At 35.0% G+C, this 21,323-nt stretch overlaps 1 protein-coding gene across 15 annotated transcripts in view; it reads left to right on the top strand.

Moving 5' to 3' along the window:
- LOC136028761 (hemicentin-1-like) overlaps positions 1–21,323 on the top strand; it is a 266,427-nt gene that overhangs the window by 89,361 nt on the left and 155,743 nt on the right. For all 15 annotated transcript variants that reach the window (XM_065706646.1, XM_065706644.1, XM_065706649.1 and 12 more), the window contains exon 4: positions 9,766–9,939. In XM_065706646.1, the coding sequence (XP_065562718.1) occupies positions 9,766–9,939 (174 nt within the window). The remainder of the gene's footprint in view (positions 1–9,765; positions 9,940–21,323) is intronic.

Here is a 21,323-nt window from a genome sequence, read left to right as displayed (position 1 = left end):
AACGAAAATCACACCATCAGATTTAGTGTATTAGAGAAAACTACAGTAGAAGTTTTAAGCTCATGCCTACAAATATGTGGAATTTTGTATTTTTTGCCACAAGGCAGATCACGGATGCGTGTTTATTTGTTTTTTTTTTCCCAGTGGTGATCGTATCGACTCAGTGTTCCTAGAATGTCAAGAGACGGTTCATTCTAACGGAAATTAAAAGTTCTAGTCCCCTTTTTAAGTGACCGAAAAATTTGAAGGGCATCTAGGCCCTCTTCCATGCTCATTTTTTCCCAAAGTCACCGGATCAAAATCCTGAGATAGCCATTTTATTCAGCATAATCAAAAAACCTAAAAACTATGTCTTAAGTAAGTTAATTCGTAAGTTATGTATATTTTTACTAATAAAAACGTTCTTGAAATTAAAAGATCTAGTTGCCTTTTTAAGCAACCAAAAATTGGAGGGTAACTAGGCCTACTCCCGCGCTCCCTTTTTTCTCAAAATCATCCGATCAAAACTATGAGGAAGCCATTTAGTCAAAAAATAAATTAATATATATATATTCCATTTTAATTATTCATGTGCGGAGAGCCAAAATCAAAACATGCATTAATTCAAAAACGTTCAGAAATTAAATAAAAAACAAACAAACAAAAAAAAGTTTTTCTAACTAATTGTAAGGAGTGGCGTTAAAACTTAAAACGACGGAAACTACTCCGTATAGGAAAGGGGCTGTTCTCTCCTCAACGCCCCGCTCTTTAAGCTAAAGTTTTTACTGTTTTAAAAAGTAGAGTTGAGAGAAAGAGTCATACTTTAGCGGAAAGAGCGAGGCATTGAGGAGGGGACAACCCATTGCATATACGGAATAATTTCTGTTCGCTTTAAGTTTTAATGTCGCTCCTTACTTGCAGTTAAAAAAACTTGTTTTTTTTATTTAATATGCACTGAAAACTGATCTGTTTCTGTTGATGCTTGAATTAATCAGGTTTATCTTATTTTTGTCAGATTTTGGAAGAAACTAAATTTCAGCTAGGGGGGGGGGCAAACTGAGACCTCGGAGGGGCGTTGTCCCCCCCCGTCCCATAGCAAATTACGCCTTTGGTGAGGTCTATTCCGGAATTTGATTCTGGTGATGAGATTATGTAAATTTTACCACTGAGACAGCGTTTTCGGACAAGGTTTGCAAATAAAATTATTATTGTTCGGGAATAGGATCCTGAGGATCGTTGCGATGGAAAGAAAAGCAAGCACTCAATAGAAAATCAAAGGATGAAAAAAGTTAAAGGATGTACTTGATAAAATGCTAGATTTTTTCGATTGATAGAAAAGTTGCAACTCTTTTAGGTATTTTTGCGCACTTCTCTATGCTTATTTCTGTCTAGGAGAAAACTTTTATTCTCACCAGACGGCTGTCTATTCTAAAAAAAAAGAAGGCCTGAGTGATGACATATCCTAAACAAGTATGTTTTGGGAAAATCTTGTGGGAAGCCTGTACAGAACCAATGTACATGTCGAAAGCTTTAAAGAACCTTGGTGCCTTGATTTGCATTTCTTCTGGCTTTGATTACTGAGATTTTCGGTTTGAATCCATCGAATAAAGGTTTTCGTGGAAAGTTTTTTTGTTTTTTTTTATTGTTTATATTAAGAAACTGACTCACAGAAACAGACATGTATTCAGGCACTTATTTCTGGTTTGGTTGATATTGTACCTAATTACTTAAGACGACACGGGCAATTATCGACACTCCAGTTGTTGGGTGATATTGGGATGGGGAGCAAATTTGAAAACGGAGAAAAACTGGTAAATTGTTTGGTAAATGTGGAAATACCTAGGCAGGATAGGTAAATCTTAATGTTATTAGAAGGATGATTCCGTCTTGGTTGAATCAGTGGATATGTCGAAGGCCCCTGAAGAACCTTGGTACCTTGCTTTCAATAATATAGCTATTAATCCGAAAACCACCGAATGTAGGTTTTTTTTTTCATAAATTTCAATTATTTATATGAGAAGCAGGGGTTCTAATATAAAACAGGCATGGCTACTCAGAAATTAATTATGGATAGGGGGTAGCATTGAGAGGGGATATAAGGAAGGGGTAATTTGAAAACGCAGAACAAGTAAATTGCTTGAAAATATAGATACCCTGATATAGCTGATATACTATACCTGTATATATACCTGATATACTAGATATACCCGGATAGAATCAGTGAAATCAGCAGTTCCTTGTTGGGTCACTAAAACTTCAATATAATTACACTATTGTCCTGATCTCTGACCCTTTCACTCGGCAGTCCTAAGTTCATCTATGATTAACATAGAGGTTCTAGATTCATATTTTTAATTTTGCCGGTTTCTCTTGGTTCTGTTGGTTATTTATCAAAGAGACACATTTTGCTTTGTGCCCAATTAATTCCGAATTGGCCCTTAAAGTTGCCCAATTGATTTTCGTCCCGATAGTAAGATGAGGAAAGTCCAAGTAATAAGCCTGAAAGGAAATGGAACATTCACGTCAATTCCAGGGAAAGAGTGGGGGCCTCTGCCCCTAGAGTTTTGTCCCCTAGATTGTAGAAAATACTTTTTTGGAAGCATTTATATCGAAAAAGATCTTTTTTTCGTTTTTCATTGAGAAAATGAAAAAAACCGATGCTCCGCTTGATATTGAAAAATACATTTAGCCCCCATCCCCTAAATTTTGGTGAAAGGTCGCCACTGAAGTGGAAAGGGAGCAACTGTTTCTCATCATTCATGGTAGGCTAAAAGTAGCCTACCATGTTAGGTGACTAAAAATCGTATGAATTCGGCTATTAGCCGGATCTCTCCCCCCTTCACTGCTCAGTCCTAAGCAGGTTCCAAATTAGAACCATATTTTTAATTTAGCCAGTTTCTCTCCGTTTTGTTGGTAATTTGTCAAATTCGCTCAGAGACACATTCTGCTTTGTGCCTAATTAATTCTGAAATTGCACTTAAATTGATTTTTGTCCAGATAGCAAGATGAGAAAAGGCCAAGAAATGGCCCTGAAAAGAAATAGAAAGGGGCAATTGTTCTCACCATCCTATCTAGCTAGAAATTCCCAGTTGGATAATTAAGACTCTGTTAGAGAACTGCCCGGAAACCTATAAATGACTCGACGAAGGGAAAGGTTTGACATATATGGCTTTCTTTTGTTGATCTTTCTCCTACTGAGGATAAAGCTGAAGGGATTTTTTTTACATCAAAAATTAGCAATAAATAGGATTGAAAGAATAAACAATCACTATCTTCATTTTCAAGTTTCAAAATAAACTGCGCAAAAAGAAGAAAACGTGATCCAGGTTTCGGTACTTCTCTGTTATACGGAACACACTTGCCACTTGCCTCTGGTTTGAATGTCTAGAGACATGCTTCCGTGATCCAAACAGGATATTTTTGCTGATAAGGTTTACAAACTTGTTTCAACACACAAATAGACATTTAGAGAAAAATTATCCCCTTCAGCTCTGTTGATGGTTTTGTGTATAAGCACTACCCTCACTCCCTACCTTAACCGCTGTAAAACGTATTTTTCACGTACAGAACACAAGTTACTTTAATGTTCTTATCTGTTACATCCTTTATATGTTCTTATCTGCCCGTTCTTATCTCTTACATCACCAAGTGTATCTATCAGCAGAGCAAATGCCTGTTCATAATCCCAGGAAACTGAATATTAAGGTTTCCTAATGGAAAGTAGTTTGCCCCTGAAGGGGTTTAGAAAAGATCATAAACAAGGAGATTGAAGCTTGATGGTAGGGTGTAAAAGTAAAACTTGAAAGTGAAGAGTATAGCTCTGTAAAGAGTGTTAAGAGTGAGGTGTAAAGAATGAACAGATTGAGTTTGAAGAAGTATGTGCCTAGCCGTGTTGGCCTCAGAGAGCTTGCTGGTGCTGTAATTTATTGGGATTCCTGAAGGCAGTAGACGCTCATTGAGCCCTTGAATGCAACTCATGAAGTGCCACCTGGCTCTAGGATGCCACCTGGGGTGCCACGTGGCTCTCGAATGTTTTAGTTTTAAATAAGAAAAACATGTAATATCTAAAAAACTGGACCGATCAGTGATAAATTAATAAAAAGAAATTAAAAAATTCATTAAGCTATTTATAAGTTATTTCACTAGAAATCTTAAATTTATCTTCACCCTATCTACAAAATATTAAAAAGCAGTGGAGATGTAAAAAAAGGAAACGAAAAAAAAATCCGAAACAAGAAACAAGCATTTGACCAATAGGTAGTATTACATTATATGAAGTTGTTTGCGTTTTGGAAAATTACTTGGAAAAAGTACTGGAAAAGTAACGTTTCTTACAGTAAAGTTTCCAGATTTTTTCAGTGCTATATAAGAAAAACTTACATTTTAGGTGGGTTTATCTTATATTCCTCAATACTCTTGGTGCAAGCGTTACACCATGTTACACCAGGTGAATTGTAACATGATTGCCCCAGACCGAACATCAATTTTCAAGAATTTAAACAAAAAGCCCCTATTATTATTTATCGTAGAAAAACGAGAAATATTAAAACTAAAACTAATATTTTCTGGATTATTTCCAGCTTATCCCCTCATTTTCCTACATCCAGGCTTTTGACAAATAGCAAACCGGGAAAGCAAATAGGGAATCTTTTCATTTTTTAACTCTATACAAGTCCTTATTTCCTTCTTTTCTTTTGACAGATGTCTTACACAGGTTTTTAGTTCCCATAAGAGTAATTGAAAGTTGTTGCGAGGATTTTTCTGACAGCCTCATTGACCAAGTTATTGTAATCATGTTGGGGTTGACCAATTAGCAAACTTGGAGAATCATCTGCTAAAGCTTGGATATAACCTTCTTTTTTTTATTATTCTGACAAATAGTTGACACACTCTTTTCCATTAGGAGTTCAGTTGAAATCATTGAGGGCTAGACAGATGTAGTGTTTGCTTGGGCCGTTTTGAGAATGAACACACGCGAGTGATAAGCTGGATTTTTCTTACAGAATAGGTAGCGTTTTCTAGACAAATTATTTTTAATTTCTAAAACATGGACACTCAACGAAGATAACCTACTTTGCCAAGTGATTAAGTTGCATATTAAGTGAACTAGTAAGTAACTCAGCAAATATTGAAAAAATTCCAACATAGTAAGAAAATATCTCAGACTTAAAAGTTGGCTTAAAAAATGCTCAAATCTAGCGGTAATTCAGAAAAAAAAATCCTAGTTTGAAAGCTGATGGAAAATACACCGGTGTTGAATTTCCTAAAAATTTCCTAACTCCCCAACTAAGAAAAATATAAAAGGGGGTTTAGGGGAGACGGTATAGAAATTAACTCTAATCCCTTCTGACTCTTGAGAATATTTTTGGATAAGGCTACATCTGTGATGCAGTGCTGGGGTGGGGGTAATTTTTGCGATTACCAGTTTTTTGCTTTGTTACAAAGCAATTTAATGTAAACTTTTTCATGCATGGGAATCTTCAGTTTTCTACATAAGTGTGACAACGTCATTGTAATATTACAATGATGATACAAAAATGACGTCACTAACAAGAATTTTTTTTTCCAAAAGTAAGGCTTTTAACGAATTTTCCCAAACTTCTGACTTATACAGATCGCTTTTCTAGGCAAGAAAATCTTAGGATACAAATTTTCCCGAAAAAATATGAAGCCGTTTTCGAGAAAAATAAATACACAATGTACAGTTATTGCTCGTGTATAAAGATATTATGTATAACGTGATGAGCGAGGGGTTGCGGAGGGGGCTGCCTCCCCCATATGCGGAGTGATTTTGTTCGTTTTCAGCTAGTCTTAAGAAGCTTTGATACTTATTCTTAAGTGGAAATGTGCCTCCCAAATTCACGGTGCATAACTATGCATTTGAAAATTAATGTTAAGAAGAGTAAGTCACTAAGGCTAGGAATAAGTGAAGATGAAAAGGAGACGTTGGGTACCGAAAAGATTGATCAGGTGGGCAGCTTCGCTTACCTTGGCAGTATTATTAGTGAAAACGGTGGGAGCAGTGCAGATGTTAAAAGTAGAACAGCCAAGGCTCAGGTTTTTTTTTTCACAAACAAAAAAATATTGGAAGAACAGGAAGATAAGTCTGCAGACCAAGATTAGGATATTGGAAGGTACAGTTTTGACAGCGGCCAAATATGGCTCTGAAGCATGGATGCTCCGAAAAGCGGATGAAGATTTGCTGGATGTTTTCCAGAGAAATTGCCTACGGATTGTTCTGGGTACTCGGCTGACTGATCGTATTTGAAACAGTAGGCTGTACGAAAAGTGTGGCTCAATCCCGCTTTCCAGGGCTATAATGAAAGAAAGGTTGAGATGGTTAAGGCAGGTTCTGCGATGAAGGATGACAGACTGCCGAAGACTGTCCTTATTGGCCAATCGTCCAGGGCTAAACGGAAAGCAGGTCGTTCTCGTCTGGGGTGGGAGGTTGTCATAAAGAAAGATTTAAAGGAAATTGGAACTTCTTGTTAGGTTGTAAAGAGGTAGTATTTGGATAGATTGGGATGGAGGAGGAGCGTGAGTTGTTAGTAGTAGTAGTAAGTAAAAATGTTCTTTTATTAATTAGACGTATATAGTGCTGTTTTCCTTTTTTTGTATCTTTTCTCCTGTTGATCAATTCACTTCGAAAAGTTTGATTTTGTGGTTGTTTTGTTTCCTCGTTTCTTTTGAGCACTGAGGGTGACTTGGCGGAGGTCCTTGTCGAAATATTTGCTTGTTTTTCGTCTTCATATTTTGCTACTGGCTGACAGAATTCTCGTTTTTTCAACTATCCTTTCCTTTCTTACTTCTAAAGTGCTAATTCTATTTGCTGGAAATACTTATTGTTACTTTTTGTAATCTGTAATCAAGTATATATTTTCTTAAGTACTTGTCTTGTATCCAATTGCAATTCAGTTACTCTGGATAATAAAAAAGATATCAAACAAATTCTAATGACTTCTTGGCTTTCTCATCGACTACCATTAAGGTTTTTGTAAACTTTTTGTATCAAGATTTGGCTAATAACCTCTTCTTTATTCTCAGGAGATATTACTTTTCATTTATAAACATATTGATAATGTTTTTTGGAGAATTACGTAAGGTTTGGACATTCTTATTTCTTCCTTGTTTTCACAAGACTGTCTCCGTACATTTGGCTAGTCCTCCTTTTTGGTGGTCCTTCGGCTGGCTTTTTACTCTGAGGGAGGTGTGTTGGTGGGAACCTTGAGGCCCTGATCCCCAAAATCCCAAATTTTGCCTGATTTCTGGGAGCTGATCTTCTTTTAATCCCCCCCCCCCCAAAAAAAAAATCCAAAATAAATGTCTTGGCTTCGTGAAGAATAATATAAATTAATCATAAGATACATATTTATGCGTAAGAATGCATTTGTTTTAGACAGTTTGTGATTTTTGGACACAGTTACTTCTAACAGATTGCCAAGTTGGGTTCATTCTGCAAGTTAATATATCCAATACCTCCAGTAGTCAAATCGTTAATGTGCGAGGAACTCGATGGGGAAAAGGCGTACACCTACAAAAAGTGTTTTTTTTAAGGATTACCTAACTGAAAACAGAATTTCTATTTAGTTTATGACTTTTTAGATGACTTACTGAATAGTGGTGATTTAACCATAAGGTATTAATTTAAGTTTTAGTTTATTTGATAGATTAAACTAGGTTTTAAATTAAATGTTTGGTCTCACAGAGTCTAGAAAGATGCACACATTAAAAATAAAAATAAAAAGAGAGAATAATTTATCAAAAGTTAGCATCCTATGTATCCAAGCAACGAAAGCGTTTCATCATTCCAATTCATCAATCCTAGAAAGGAATATATTCCTTTTAGAGCTTTGTGAAGTACCACAAAATTATCTTTTGTAATTTCTTAATTGACTATTATGATGTGAATGCTCATAAATACCGCAATATTCCTTTCTCAATTTGTCTTGAGCATATTAATCTGGAATGTTATTATGAACATTTCTAACAAAAAAAATATAGGCTATAGGAGATCTTAAGATTGATGTAGCCTTTATTAGTTTCCATAGTAATATTCTCCAAATCAAACCAGAATCTTAATCAAATGGATTAATTTTTTATATTAATTAGTGGCTAGTTCTAGGATGATTGGGTTTCAACCCCTCTTTTTAAGTTCTTATGTTTATCGTACTTTTAAGTAGTTTAAAAAGTTATATGTTAGTGAGCTATTTTGATGCTCCTTCTTTCGATCCTCCACTTTTCGCTAAAGTTCATATTTTTATTTTTGAGCTACATGACTGAATTATCTCCTATAAGAGCTAATTTTTCTTATTTTGATAAAATTGTCTGACAGCCTTGTCATAATATGTACAAAGAGCATAGCGAGTATGCTAATGGTTTCCCTTTTAAGATTGCCTGTTTATGAAATACTTACTTATTGCTATTGCCTTCCCCCCACATAGGATAGCCAAATAGTGCAAATATGTACAAAGGGCATAACGGGTATGCTAATGGTTTCCCTTTTAAGGTTGCCTGTTTATGAAGTACTTACTTATTGTTATTGCCCCCCCCCCATAGGGTAGCCAAATAGTGCAAATGTGTACAAAGGGCATAGCGGGCATGCTAATGGTTTCCCTTTTAAGATTGCCTGTCTGTTTATGAACTACTTACTTATTGCTATTGCTCCCCATAGGGTAATCAAATAGTGCACATGTGCAACCTATAGGGCTGCTAAAAAGTTAGGGGCGATTCTGTCTGCAAGCACAGAAAGAGTTTTTAGCGGCTACGCATTATGGAAAAGATAATATGATAGACATTAGTATGACAATAATAATATGAATTCTAGTATAATCGAAATGGTATTTTCAGAATTTATTAATCTGATTTCCTTTTATTTCTGGAGGAGAATGCGTGGTCTGAGCAAAGTGATTTCGACTTGCTTATTCTCAATTAATAAGTTATATCAAATTACAATAAGTTTTGTTGATGCAATGCATTCAATATTCGCTTTTAAACTTCCATTGCAAAACTTGTTGTGAATGATTTTCGCCTATTATCAATAACACATTAATTTATTCAAATTTTATTGAAACTACGCGGACTTAATAACTTCATCATTTAAATACTAAATACACAGAAAATCTAACAAAAATGTATAGGGTTGCACGGGGTTATCAAGAAGTTTTGGCAACCCTGTATGCAAGTGATTGCAGGGTTTTCAGCAGGGACACTCGTGGGAAAAGATAATATGCTAGGTACTGATATTACAAAATTGTAAAATGAATTCTAATTCAATCGAAATGGTAATTTAGCAAGCTGAATTTACTACTTCGATTTTTCTTTATTTTTGGAGGAAAATGCATGGCCCGGAGGAAAACCTTTTTATTTCTTATACACTTGCTTATTAAAGATTAAAAGGAATCAAAATACAATAAGTGTTATTTATATGATCCGTGCCGTATCCGCTTTAGAACTTTTATTCCTAACTTATTTGTCGATTTGAATGGTTTTGGCCTGTTATTATTACTGCATTTATTTGCTCCTAATTTTGTTGAAACTACATACTTAATGGTTTGTGTATTTAAATGCTAAATACAATAAAAATAAATACTCTTAATCATAGATGTGCAGGAGGGAAGGGGATTAGAAAAGTTGCTTTCAAGGAGGTCCATAACAATGAACCGGTTCTTCGTAATGAGATAGTCCTAGGAGAGAGCCCACCACCACATCCCCTGTTATGTAGGTATGTTCTTAATACATTTTGACTACTTAGTATTCTGAGAATATATAAAACTGATATTATTCCAGCTTTTCCTGATTATGTTACCATTTCATATGAAGAAGAAGAAGGATATGAAGTTGAAAATGTTACATCAATCGGTCCCCTATCCGAAGGAACTGCTGTTTCTCTCATTTGCCGCTCTGGTGGTGGGCGACCACTACCAGCTTTGGGATGGTGGAACGGAACCAAAAGGCTTGGCGGTAAGTGCCATCTATCTTATCTGGAATTTACGCCATTTATTTTCTTTATTCAAAGTAGGTATCAAAAAACCGAAATTTAAATTATGATTGCTGGGCATTTTGGAAAAAATAATGTCGTTACATTTTTAATTTTTATCATCAGTGTTTTGTAATAATTTGAGTATCACCTACCCTTGAAATCTCTCAAACAAATACAAAGTAGAAACAATAGGGAAAACCTTTTCAAGACAGTGGAAATCAATTCTTTGAATATTTCGGCCCTATGTCCAAGGAACGTCTTAAGCACAATACGAGAAAGAGAGAGAAAATACGTATATATAAATAAACTTACAATAAAATGTGAGAATTAGAACCAATACTGTTTTTTTAAAAACTTTTTTAAAAACAGCCCTAGCATCCTTACTTCAACGAAGTTCAACCAGGACTGACAAAAAGAATGAAGTGAGATGATAAATTCATTCAAACAAAACAGAACAAAGTGATTAAATGCAATTTCTCAGAGCCAACCTTGCATTTTTGGCAGCCTGTCTCAAAGGCCTTTTAGTAACTGGTTCTTAAACCCCTTATGACCATTTAGCATTACCATTTACCATTACCTTTACCATTAGCAAAACACCCTACTCTATTGTGCTTCAAGTATTTGGTTCCTATACATTCTAGTAATGATATGTCACAGCATCTTCAAGGAGAGCAGGGTATCCCTAAGTATCTGTCTAAGAAAACTTGCATCTCCAAGAATACGGGGAAGATAAGAAGCCAAAGTTTCTCCAAAAACACAGAGGATATAAACTTTCTGTTGTATTGACAGTGTGACGAATCAAATGCCGAATTTTGACCTCGTTAACCAACAACCTCTACCTTGCCTACTGGTGTTGAACGTATGCCCAAATAACTATGTATAAGTGGTCGCATATTCTCATTTCTCCATCTAATTTGCTGTTGTGATTGTGCTATATATCTGTTTTGTTTGACATTTTCATATATTGATCACAACATTTACCACCCTTGATCCATGAACATTGGTTTTAGGCTGATTTTTATCGGTGCTGTATAATCATTTAGGGGTATATCCTCATTCGAGTGGGAAATCCATGAAAATTCAATACCGGTTCCGATCGATTCCGAAGGGGTTCGATTCCAACCTGGACAAGACAAACTTTTCAAATCTAGTATTTCGAAATTTAATTTAAATATGGTCTCATTTTTTTTTATTATTCTGAACTCTTTATAATTAAAATTTATTTAAAATCAATTAAAATAATTTTCATTGAAATCTATATGATTTGGAAAATATTATAGTAGTTTAGTAGCCAAATTATAATCACAAATAAATGGATAAGCGTAATTGCTAAGTTATTCGAATCAAGTGAAGCTTAATTTCGTATCCATAATCATTACAATCTACTTCAAGAGTCTTCCACGGTTATATACTACCTTTCTTTTTCGTAAATATAAGCTGAATTGTTCAATTCAAACCTCAATTGCATATCCCTGACTAATACAAACGTCATCAAGGCTTTTCCGCAGTTACGTATACCTTCTTTTCTTGTAAATGCCTGTTTTGTCTGTCTTTATCTCTAACATCGTCGAACTTTATCGCTAACAACTTCTCGAATATTGGAACGTCTTAGAAGATTTCAATATTTATGACGGCCTTTCCTTCATAAATCTCTCTTCAGAACCTCTTTTCCAATTTTACTAGTGACTTACTGTCTTCAGCATGCAAATTTTATTATTCTTTTCAATGTGTCAGTAATACGACAAATAATGGCCTTAAGTGCTATAATACATGTATTCTATGTAGAAGCCGTTTAATATGTATGATTTATCTATGCTGATATGAGGAAAAAGAAGAAAGAGGAAAAAAAGATCAAAAAAACTTTAGAGATAAAACACTACATTTTCGGTAACAAACTGTAGTAAGGAGTGACATGGCTCAATAGTAACCGAAACTCTAAAAACGGAATTTCGATACCAATAGTCACATCAAAAGAATTGAATTTTAATGCTGATTTTAAATATATAAGCTTCATCAAGTTTAGTTTTACCCATCAAAAGTTACGAGCCTGAGAAAATTTGCCTTATTTTAGAAAATAGGGGAAACACCCCTTAAAAGTCATAGAATTTTAACGAAAATCACACCATCAAATTCAGCATATCAGAGAACACTACTGTAGAAGTTTCAAGCTCTTATTTACAAAAATGTGGAATTTTGCATTTTTGGCAAAAAGACAGAGCGCGGATGCGTTTTTTTTTCAGGGGTGATCCGAAGGGCTCATTCTAACGGAAATTATAAGTTCTACTGCCCTTTTTAAGTGACCAAAAATGGAGGGAACCTAGGCCCCCTCCCACGCATATTTTTCCCGAAGTCACCGGATCAAAATTTTGAGATAGCCATTCTGTTCAACTTAGTCGAAAACCTGATAAATATGTCTTTGGGGACGACCTAATCCCCCACAGTCCCTGGGGGAGGGGCTGCAAGTTACAACCTTTGACCATTGTTTACATATAGTAATGGTATATATCTGCACATCGGGGGTGGGGGTATATGCTCTGTAAATATATAGATTTTCAGAAATTCATGAATTTCTTAGAAAAACTGCAAGAACAAGAAAAGAAATGAAGATAAAGGTTCTACCCCTGAAAAAATGTGTTAACTGTGGTTATTCTGCATATTATGGAGTAAGAATTGCTTTCTTAACATGTTTCCTTATGTCCAGTTGGGCTCCTAGGCTTATAGTACTGGTTGGATGGTTGGCTGATTTGAAGATTTATATAAATATGCACTGTCAAAATAGCCATCTGGTGTTATCCCATTTTTATTTGCTTAGCATGTTTCCTTCAGAAGTGGGCCTATATAGGTCTTTTTACCAAAGCAAGGATTTAATTGCTTTAGTGTTTTTATTTTATTTTTTAAAGAGATACTGGGTTTATAAAAAAAATATCTTTACGCTTTCGCTTAATTAGGAGTAACCCCTTAAAAATAGAAATAAAAGATTTCCTTTTAGTATTTTTATATTTTTTTTTAGGTCTATATCTAGACCTATATATAAATATATATATATATATATATATATATATATATATATATATATATATATATATATATATATATATATATATATATATATATATATATATATATATATATATATATATATATATATATATGTATATGGGAAAAACGGCTATATTTTCTTTGTTTGGAAAATTGGCACCCTGGGATTTTCCGGCCTGAAAAGAAAAACAATATAGATAGGTCATGAGTTTGAAAAAAGTCGTTTAGAATCTTAATTTTGGAAAAAAATCTGCGAAAACAAAGCACATCGTTATAGAGATAAACGCTTTAAGATTCAAGCCACAAAAAAAAAAAAAAAAAAAAAAAAAAATCACACCATAAGATTCAGTATATCAGAGAACCTTACTGTAGAAGTTTCAAGCTCCTATCTACAAAAATGTGGAATTTTGCATTTTTTGCCAGAAGACAGATCGCGGAGCCGTTTTTTTTTTCAGGGGTGATCGAAAGGGCTCATTCTAACGGAAATTATAAGTTCTAGTGTTCTTTTTAAGTCATCAAAAAATGGTGGGAACCTAGGCCCCCTCCCACGCAAATTTTTTCCCAAAGTCACCGGATCAAAATTTTGAGATAGCCATTCTGTTCAACTTAGTCGAAAACCTGATAGATGTGTCTTTGGGGACGACTTAATCCCCCACAGTCCCTGGGGGAGGGGCCGCAAGTTACAACCTTTGACCATTGTTTACATATAGTAATGGTTATTATGAAGTGTTCAGACGTTTTCAGGGGGTTCTGAATAATACACGAGTACCAAAGTCGGCTGATAAGAGGTAATTTAATAATGCACCACAACGCTTGATTTGGTTTGATCCAGGCTACTCTCAGAATACTTTTCTTCGATTTTATTTAATTGAAAAGACGTTAAAAAAATAATTTTTTGAAAGAGATGGAATTCAAACTGAACTTTTCAGTATTATCTATTTATCTGTAAATTCAGACACGTACGGACTAGAGAGAGGATCTGGTCCAAACCTCTAAAGGAATTATCTAGATTCTTATCAGAGTCTCTTGTACTTTTGATCCAATTTGCTTTTTTTGCGGTCTTTAGAAATTTCTAAGTTGTTTTTTTTGGCGTTTGAAAAAAATCTGAATTTGCAATATACTCCAGGACTTGATTTTGTCCAAGTTTTCAGATAAGTGGAGTATTCATTGATTTTGTTTAATCAAAAAGATGTTAAAACATTCACTTCTCGAAAGAGATCAAATTCTAGCTGGACTGTTTACTGTACAGTTAAAACGAAATAGAATATATAAAAACGAGTATAATGTTTCAATAGGACAAACTAAAAAATTATTTTTTTTCCACTAACAATAATAAAAGTCCGAATATTTCGGCTTCACCTCCAGAAGTCTTTATCAACGTAACAAGAAGAAAAGGAAAACGAAACAAACTAAACCAAATTAAACGAAAAATATATAGAAAAGGTACAAAAATAGAACCGAGGAAGACAATCGATAAGGACCCAGGTTTCAATAATGTCAATATGACAATTATCATCTGCAATATGGCACCCTAGAAATTATTTAACATCACGTATCTATCTTTCACCTGGATAGAAAATATTCTGATATAAGCCTTTCTCTTTATCATAATTTACCATATTTTTAATGTAATTCGCTTTTTTCTCTTCTTTGAAATTTGCTAAATTACTCTTTTTCCTTAAAAATGGAATAAAAGAATTTGAGTTTATCAATAACTTTATCACATGATTTAGTTTTTTGTTCTTTTTTTTATCCAAGCCAATTTCAGACAATTATTCCGTATATGAAAGGTTGTCCCCTCCTCAGTGCCCCGCTCTTTACGTCGGAGTTTAATTGTTTTAAAAAGTAAGGTTGTATAAAAGAATTAAACTGTAACGTAAAGAGCGGGGCATTGAGGAGTGGACAGCCCCTTTCATATACGGAGTAATTTCTGTTCGTTTTAAGTTTTAATGTCGCTTCTTACTTTCTGTTAAAAAAACTTGTTTTTCTTATTTAATTTCTGAAAGGTTTTGAATTAATACAGGTTTCGATTTTGGCTCACTGCACTTGAATAAATAGAACGGAACTTGAATATTAATTTAACTTTTTTTGGCTGAACGGCTTTCTCAAAATTTTGATTGGATGATTTTGAAAAAAGGGGTTGGGGAGGGGGTTTAGCTGCCCAACAATTTTTTGGCTACTTAAAAAGGTCGCTAGAACTTTTAATTTTATTCACGAATGCTTTCATTAGTGATAAATATACGTAACCTGTAAATAATGGGCAAAGTTCAAAACTTGTATCCCTTCCCTCGGGGACTGTGGGGGATTAAGTCGTCCTCAAAGACATTATTTAGATTTTTAGACTATGCTGAACAAACTGGCTATCTAGAAATCTTGATCTGGTGACTTTGGAAAAAAATGAGCGTTGGAGGGTGCCTAGTTGCCTTCCAATTTTTTTGGTCACTTAAGATGGCACTAGAACTTTTAATTTCCGTTAGAATGACCCCCCGCGAAGTTTTCTAGGGCCACTGGGTTGATACGACCATCCCTGGAAAAAAATAAAAATAAAATAAAAAATAAATAAATAAATACGCATCTGTGATCTTTCTTCTGGCAAAAAATACAAAATTCCACATTTTTGCAGATAGGATCTTGAAACCTCTACAGTAGGGTTTTCTGATACGCTGAATCGAAAGATATGACTTTCATTAAGATTCTATGACTTTTAGGGGGTGTTTTCCCCTTTTTTCGAAAATAAGGCAAATGTTCTGAGGCTCGTAGCTTTTGATGGGTAATAGACTTGAGGAAACACACACTTAAAATCAGCATAAAAATCCAATTCTTTTGATGTATCTATTGGTACCGAAATTCAGGTTTTTAAAGTTTCGTCCACTATAGAGCCGGGTCGCTCCTTACTCACAGTTTGTTACCATCAACTGTTTGACCACACCATCAGTTTTAGCGTATCAGAGAACCCTACTGTAGAGGTTTCAAGCTCATATCTACAAAAAAGGGAATTTTGTAGTTTTTTTTTTGCCAGAAGACGGATTACTGATGTGTGTTTATTATTTTTTTCTTTGTTTTTTTCCCAGGGGTGATCGTATCGAGCCAGTTGTGCTAAAATATCGGGAGAGGATTCATTCGAACGGAAATTAGAAGTTCTAATCCACTTCTTAAGTTGTAAGGGCAACTAGGTTCCCTCCTCCCGCTTATTTTTCTCAATCGTCTGATTAAAATTCTGAGATTGTCCTTTGTTCAGTATAGTTGAAAGGCCGAATAACTGCGCCTTTTGAGATATCATGACCACCCACAGCCTCTGGGGAAAGTTCTTTAAGTTATAAAATTTGCCCTTTGTTTACGTATAGTATTTGTTATTAGGATGTATGCATGTTTTTTTTTGGGGGGGGGGGCGAATTTTGTGCTGGTGTTAATTTCAACGGGGATAACTTCCCATGGGTAGGGAAGTCACCAGGGGGGGAATTTTCCAGGGGAAATTTTTAACTGAGGGAATTGGACGAAATTCCCACAAGAACATCTTTTAATAGTCTTAATTCTCTTTGCCAAGTCAATTTTGCATGTGGAGATGTTCCGTGGGAATTACCCGGGGGTTATTTTCCACGTGTTTTGGTTTCCGGAAAAAACTTCTATGGAAGGGGGTATCTCCAGAGTGATTGAAAAACCGATTAGAAATTAAAGTATTTTTACAAATGAAAGTATATTAAGTATAATTTTACATGCTGAATTGTCTGCAAGACATTTTACGCGGAAGGGGGGATTTTCAGTGAGGATGTAACTGTCTCGAAGGAATTTGACGGAGGGTGTGCACTATACGTTGGATGAAATTTCCTGTAAAGGGAGGGGGATATATTTCATGGAGGGTGAGGCACATTTACCGGTATTATTTGAGAAACGATCAGAAATTAAATAAATAAAGATTTTTTAACTGGAACTAAGGATTATTTTTAAGTAAAAAGTAAAATTAATATACAAATTTTGTTTCAGTTATTCATGCACGGTGAGCCAAAATCAAAACCTGCCGTAATTCACAAACATTCAGATATTAAATAAATTTTTTTTTACCTGAAGGTAAGGAGGGAGCGACATTACAAATTAAAATGAACAGAAATTATTCCGTGTATGAAATGGGCTGTTTTCTCCTCGACGCCCTGCTTTTTACGCTAAAGTTTGACTCTTTCTCACAACTCTCTACTTTTTAAAGCAATAAAAAAAATTGCGTAAAGAGCGAGGTGTTGAGGAGGGGACAGCCCCTTTTATATAAGGAATACTTTCTGTTCGTGTTAAGTTTTAAGGTCACCGCTTACTTTCAGTTAAAAAACCTTGTTTTATTTTACAACACGCATATGCCAATTACCGCCAATACAACTAATAAGGTGGATCGATGTGGATTCCTTCAGCCTGGACGGGGGATATTCTAGTCAAAGGTGTATCCATGATTTTATTCGGGGGGGGGGGGGGGCATTATTTAGGGGGGGACTTTACAAAACTCCATAAAAAATTTGTTTACATGCATTATTTAGTTCTTTTACGAGTCGGAAAAAATTCGAGGAAGAGGGGGGTGGGTGGGTCTAACTTAGCCTCTCCCCCCTAGCTAGGGTTTTGACTCCCGTCCAGGGATCCTCTTCTTTATCAAAATTTTCGTTAGTTTCCTATACTTTTTTTTAATTTGCTTTTTCATGATTGTTGAATACTCCTCCCCCAAGACATATATACGTGTACGTGACTGTATCAATTTATCATTAAAATAATAATATTGCAGTATACTCTGTCGTCAAGACACAGAACACGCTGCAATTTCCTTTTGTACTTAAACAGTAGCATGCTACATTGAAATTACTATACTGGAGAGAGATTCTAGAGAGAAAATAATTACTATACTAGAGAGCTATACTACAGAGAAAATATCTTCTAAAAAGAAATAGAAAAGAAAGATAAATTTTGAAAGATATATTTTAAAAAGTTTTTTTTAAACAGTTAAAGAAGGAAAAAAAAAACATTTTAAACGGCTCTATTATAGTGTTAATGATACTTTATGTAGCTTATATATTTATTTCTGCGAAGAACAATTAGCAACCTCACAATTAGCAAGACCTCCGTATTGACTGTTAATTTGATATTTATAAAAAAAAGAAAACGAAATAGAAAGAGAAGGTAAAGAAAAGCCAGAACCAACTGTGAATCACAAATTAAGCTCTACTTAATATTTTTCTTCTTCACAAATGCCTTAATGAAGAAAATCAGATAGAAAGGATATTACATATTTCGCCTTCCATAAGTTAATGAACCTCTGGGAAAAAAACTATATTAATCTGGTAGAGCGTGCAAAGACTTTTAGCTTGGAGATGAAATGAAATAATTACATTTTGGAATAATACTTTGTACTTCGTGGGGATGTTCATTAAGTAGGTTATTACAAGAAACATTGGCAGTAAGTAACAAGAATTCAGGATTTACAGGTTATCTCTTAATTGGTAGACCTGTAGTATATTTAGAAAAGGTTAATTTTCTAGTTGGTATCAAAGGAAGTGCGATGCTAGAATGTCAGCTATTGGAATAATAAATAACATGTTTTTTCTTCAATTCCTTGTCCCCGAGGCTTTAAATGACGATTTGATTACTTCTGTTTTCAAGAAAGGTGATAGCGCTAAATGTACAAAATGGAAAGTTTATGTTCCAATGAGGCATCAGAATTTGAAAATATTGGTCATTGTTTAATCTGAGACTTTGTTTCATCCTTTGAGGCTATTGAGGATTTAAATGACAAAAATTAAGGATTACCTATCTTTTCTTGATTAGATGAGCTGGATTAAATTATAAAGTGCTTAGTTTTCCTTCCTTTTTTATCTTATGGCGGTGTTCAAACAGTTCGTGATAACGAAGTGTAGGTAAGGAGTGACCCGGCTCAATAGTAACCGAAATTCTAAAAAACGGAATTTTCATACCAATAGATACATCAAAAGAATTGGATTTTTATGCTGATTTTAAATATATAAGTTTCATCAAGTTTAATCGTACTCATCAAAGTTACAAGCCTGAGAAAATTTGCCTTATTTTTGAAAAAGAGGAAAACATCCCTTAAAAGCAATAAAATCTTAATGAAAATCACATTATCAGATTCAATGTATAAGAAAACCCTACTGTAGAGTTTTCAAGCTCCTGTGTTTATTTGTGTTTTTTTTTTGTTGTTTTTCGAAGAGATATTAAAAGTTGTAGTGCCATTTTTAAGTTACCAAAAAATTAAAGGGCAACTAGGCCCCCTCTACCGTTCATATTTTTTCCCAAAGTCGCCGGATCAAAATTTTGAGATAGGCGTTTTGTTCAATATAGTCCAAAGTCTAATAATTCTGTCTTCGAGGACGACTTAATCCCCCACAGCCCCCGAGGGAAGGGCTGCAAGTTATGAACTATGCCCATTGTTTATATATAGTACTAGTTATTTGGAAGTATACAGACGTCTTCAGGGGGATTTTTCCTGGTTGAGGGGGGGGGGGGTGTCTGGAGGAGAGGGTTACGTGGGAGGATATTTCCAATGAGAAATTTTTCATGGGGGAAGAGAATTTTTCATGAAGGGGGCGCCGGAATTCTAGCATTATTTAAAAAAGATCAGAAATTAAATGAAAAAACAAGTTTTTCAACTAAAAGTAAGGAGCAACATTAAAACTTAAAACGAACAGAAATTATTACTTACATGAGGGGGTTCGCCCCCTCGTCAATACCTCGCTCTTTACGCTAAAGTTTTTTAGTACTTTCAAAAGAGCTATTTATTCTAAATAAACAGCCTTTTGGATTCAGGGGTCATTATTAAAGAGTTGGAACAAAATTCGAACTTTAGTGTAAAGAGCGAGGTAATGTCGAGGGGGCGAACCCGCTCATACACGTAATAGTTTCTGTTCGTTTTAAATTTTAATGTTGTTCCGTACTTTCAGTTGAAAAAACTTGTTCTCAATCTAATATTGTATATAACCTGTACTTGGGTCAGGACAACGGCTGCGAGCCTTCCCTGGCATCCAATATTTCATCAACGATTGGGCTCCATCTTTGACGATCTAGGGTCCACTCATGCTTGATTTTGAGCCCGTTCTTGTCCCACGGTCTGCCAAAGTGGCAAAATCTCCCTTTGGGTTCGAGGTCAGCTTTGACGCAGGGAAGCCATATCTTTTGTTGTCCCCCTTGGCGTTTCATCCAGCCGGGGAGAGACTGGCAGTGGTGGGCTTTTTTGGTAAGTGCCTCAGGTAGTCGGAGTTGGAGTACTATTATGCATTACTGTAGTATGTTATTAGAATTAATAAACTACTCATCTTATGCGCTACTTCACCGCCTGAAAATTTACCGGAAACTTTATCCCCACTTTCCTACTTATCCTTATCTTGTTCCTTCTACCCTTCTACTTATCTTTGTTGTTTCTGCCCATTATTCCTACTTATTATATTTACTTATTCCTACTTAAACCTTATCCCTACTTCAGACCTACTAGAGTAGGTCTAAAAATTGATGTTAGGAAGGCTAACTCGCTTAGATTAGGAATAAATGAGGGTGAAAAGTGGATCTAAGCTTACGAGAAAGTTGTTCAAGTGGGTATATTTACTAACTTGGGTAGCATCATTAGTAAAGATGGTGGAAGTGAAGAAGTGGGAAGTAGAATAGCCAAAGCTCTATTTTTTCAAGATTAAAAAAAATTGGATGCATAGGAAAGTTTGCCTGTGGACTAAGATTAGAAGGCTATAAGTCACGGTAAAGGCTGTAGTCAAGTATGGTTCTGAAGTGTGGGTGCTTTGAAAGGCTGAGAAAGATTGTCTAAATGTTCTCCAGCGGAACTTTCTGCTCGTTTTTACTCACTCGTTGCTTGGGTAACTGACTGTGTATAAACCGAGAAGTTATAAATAAAATGTGGTAATTAAGGTGGCTAGACCAGATTTTACGGATGAAGTTTGCTAAACATTGGGTTTCGGTTTTCCTTCTGGGGCCGCATGGGGCCCGTCTCTGAATGGGATAGGAAGAGATAATAAGAAAGAATTTAAAGAAAATTGAAGCTCATGGAAGGGGGTAATGTGTAAGTCTTTGGTTAGATTAGGGCTGAGGAGGAGCGTGTGCAGGTGTGTTGGCTTTAGGTGGCTTGGTGCTGCAAGCAAGATGTTAGTAGTAATAATTGCAGTTTACTAGATAATTAATAGCTGTGAATTTACAAAATTAGAGTCTAATTTGTAAGGTGTTGTATTATTTGAAATGTAATATAATATAAAATGTACTATAACATAAAGTGTACTACAATATAATATAAAGTGTACTATAATATAATATAAATTGTACTGTAATATAATATAAGATGTAC

Source organism: Artemia franciscana, chromosome 7 (genome assembly GCF_032884065.1).
Source record: "Artemia franciscana chromosome 7, ASM3288406v1, whole genome shotgun sequence".
NCBI lineage: Eukaryota > Metazoa > Arthropoda > Branchiopoda > Anostraca > Artemiidae > Artemia > Artemia franciscana.
Note: the sequence above shows the minus strand (reverse complement) of the source record. Positions and strands in the feature narration are given on the sequence as shown.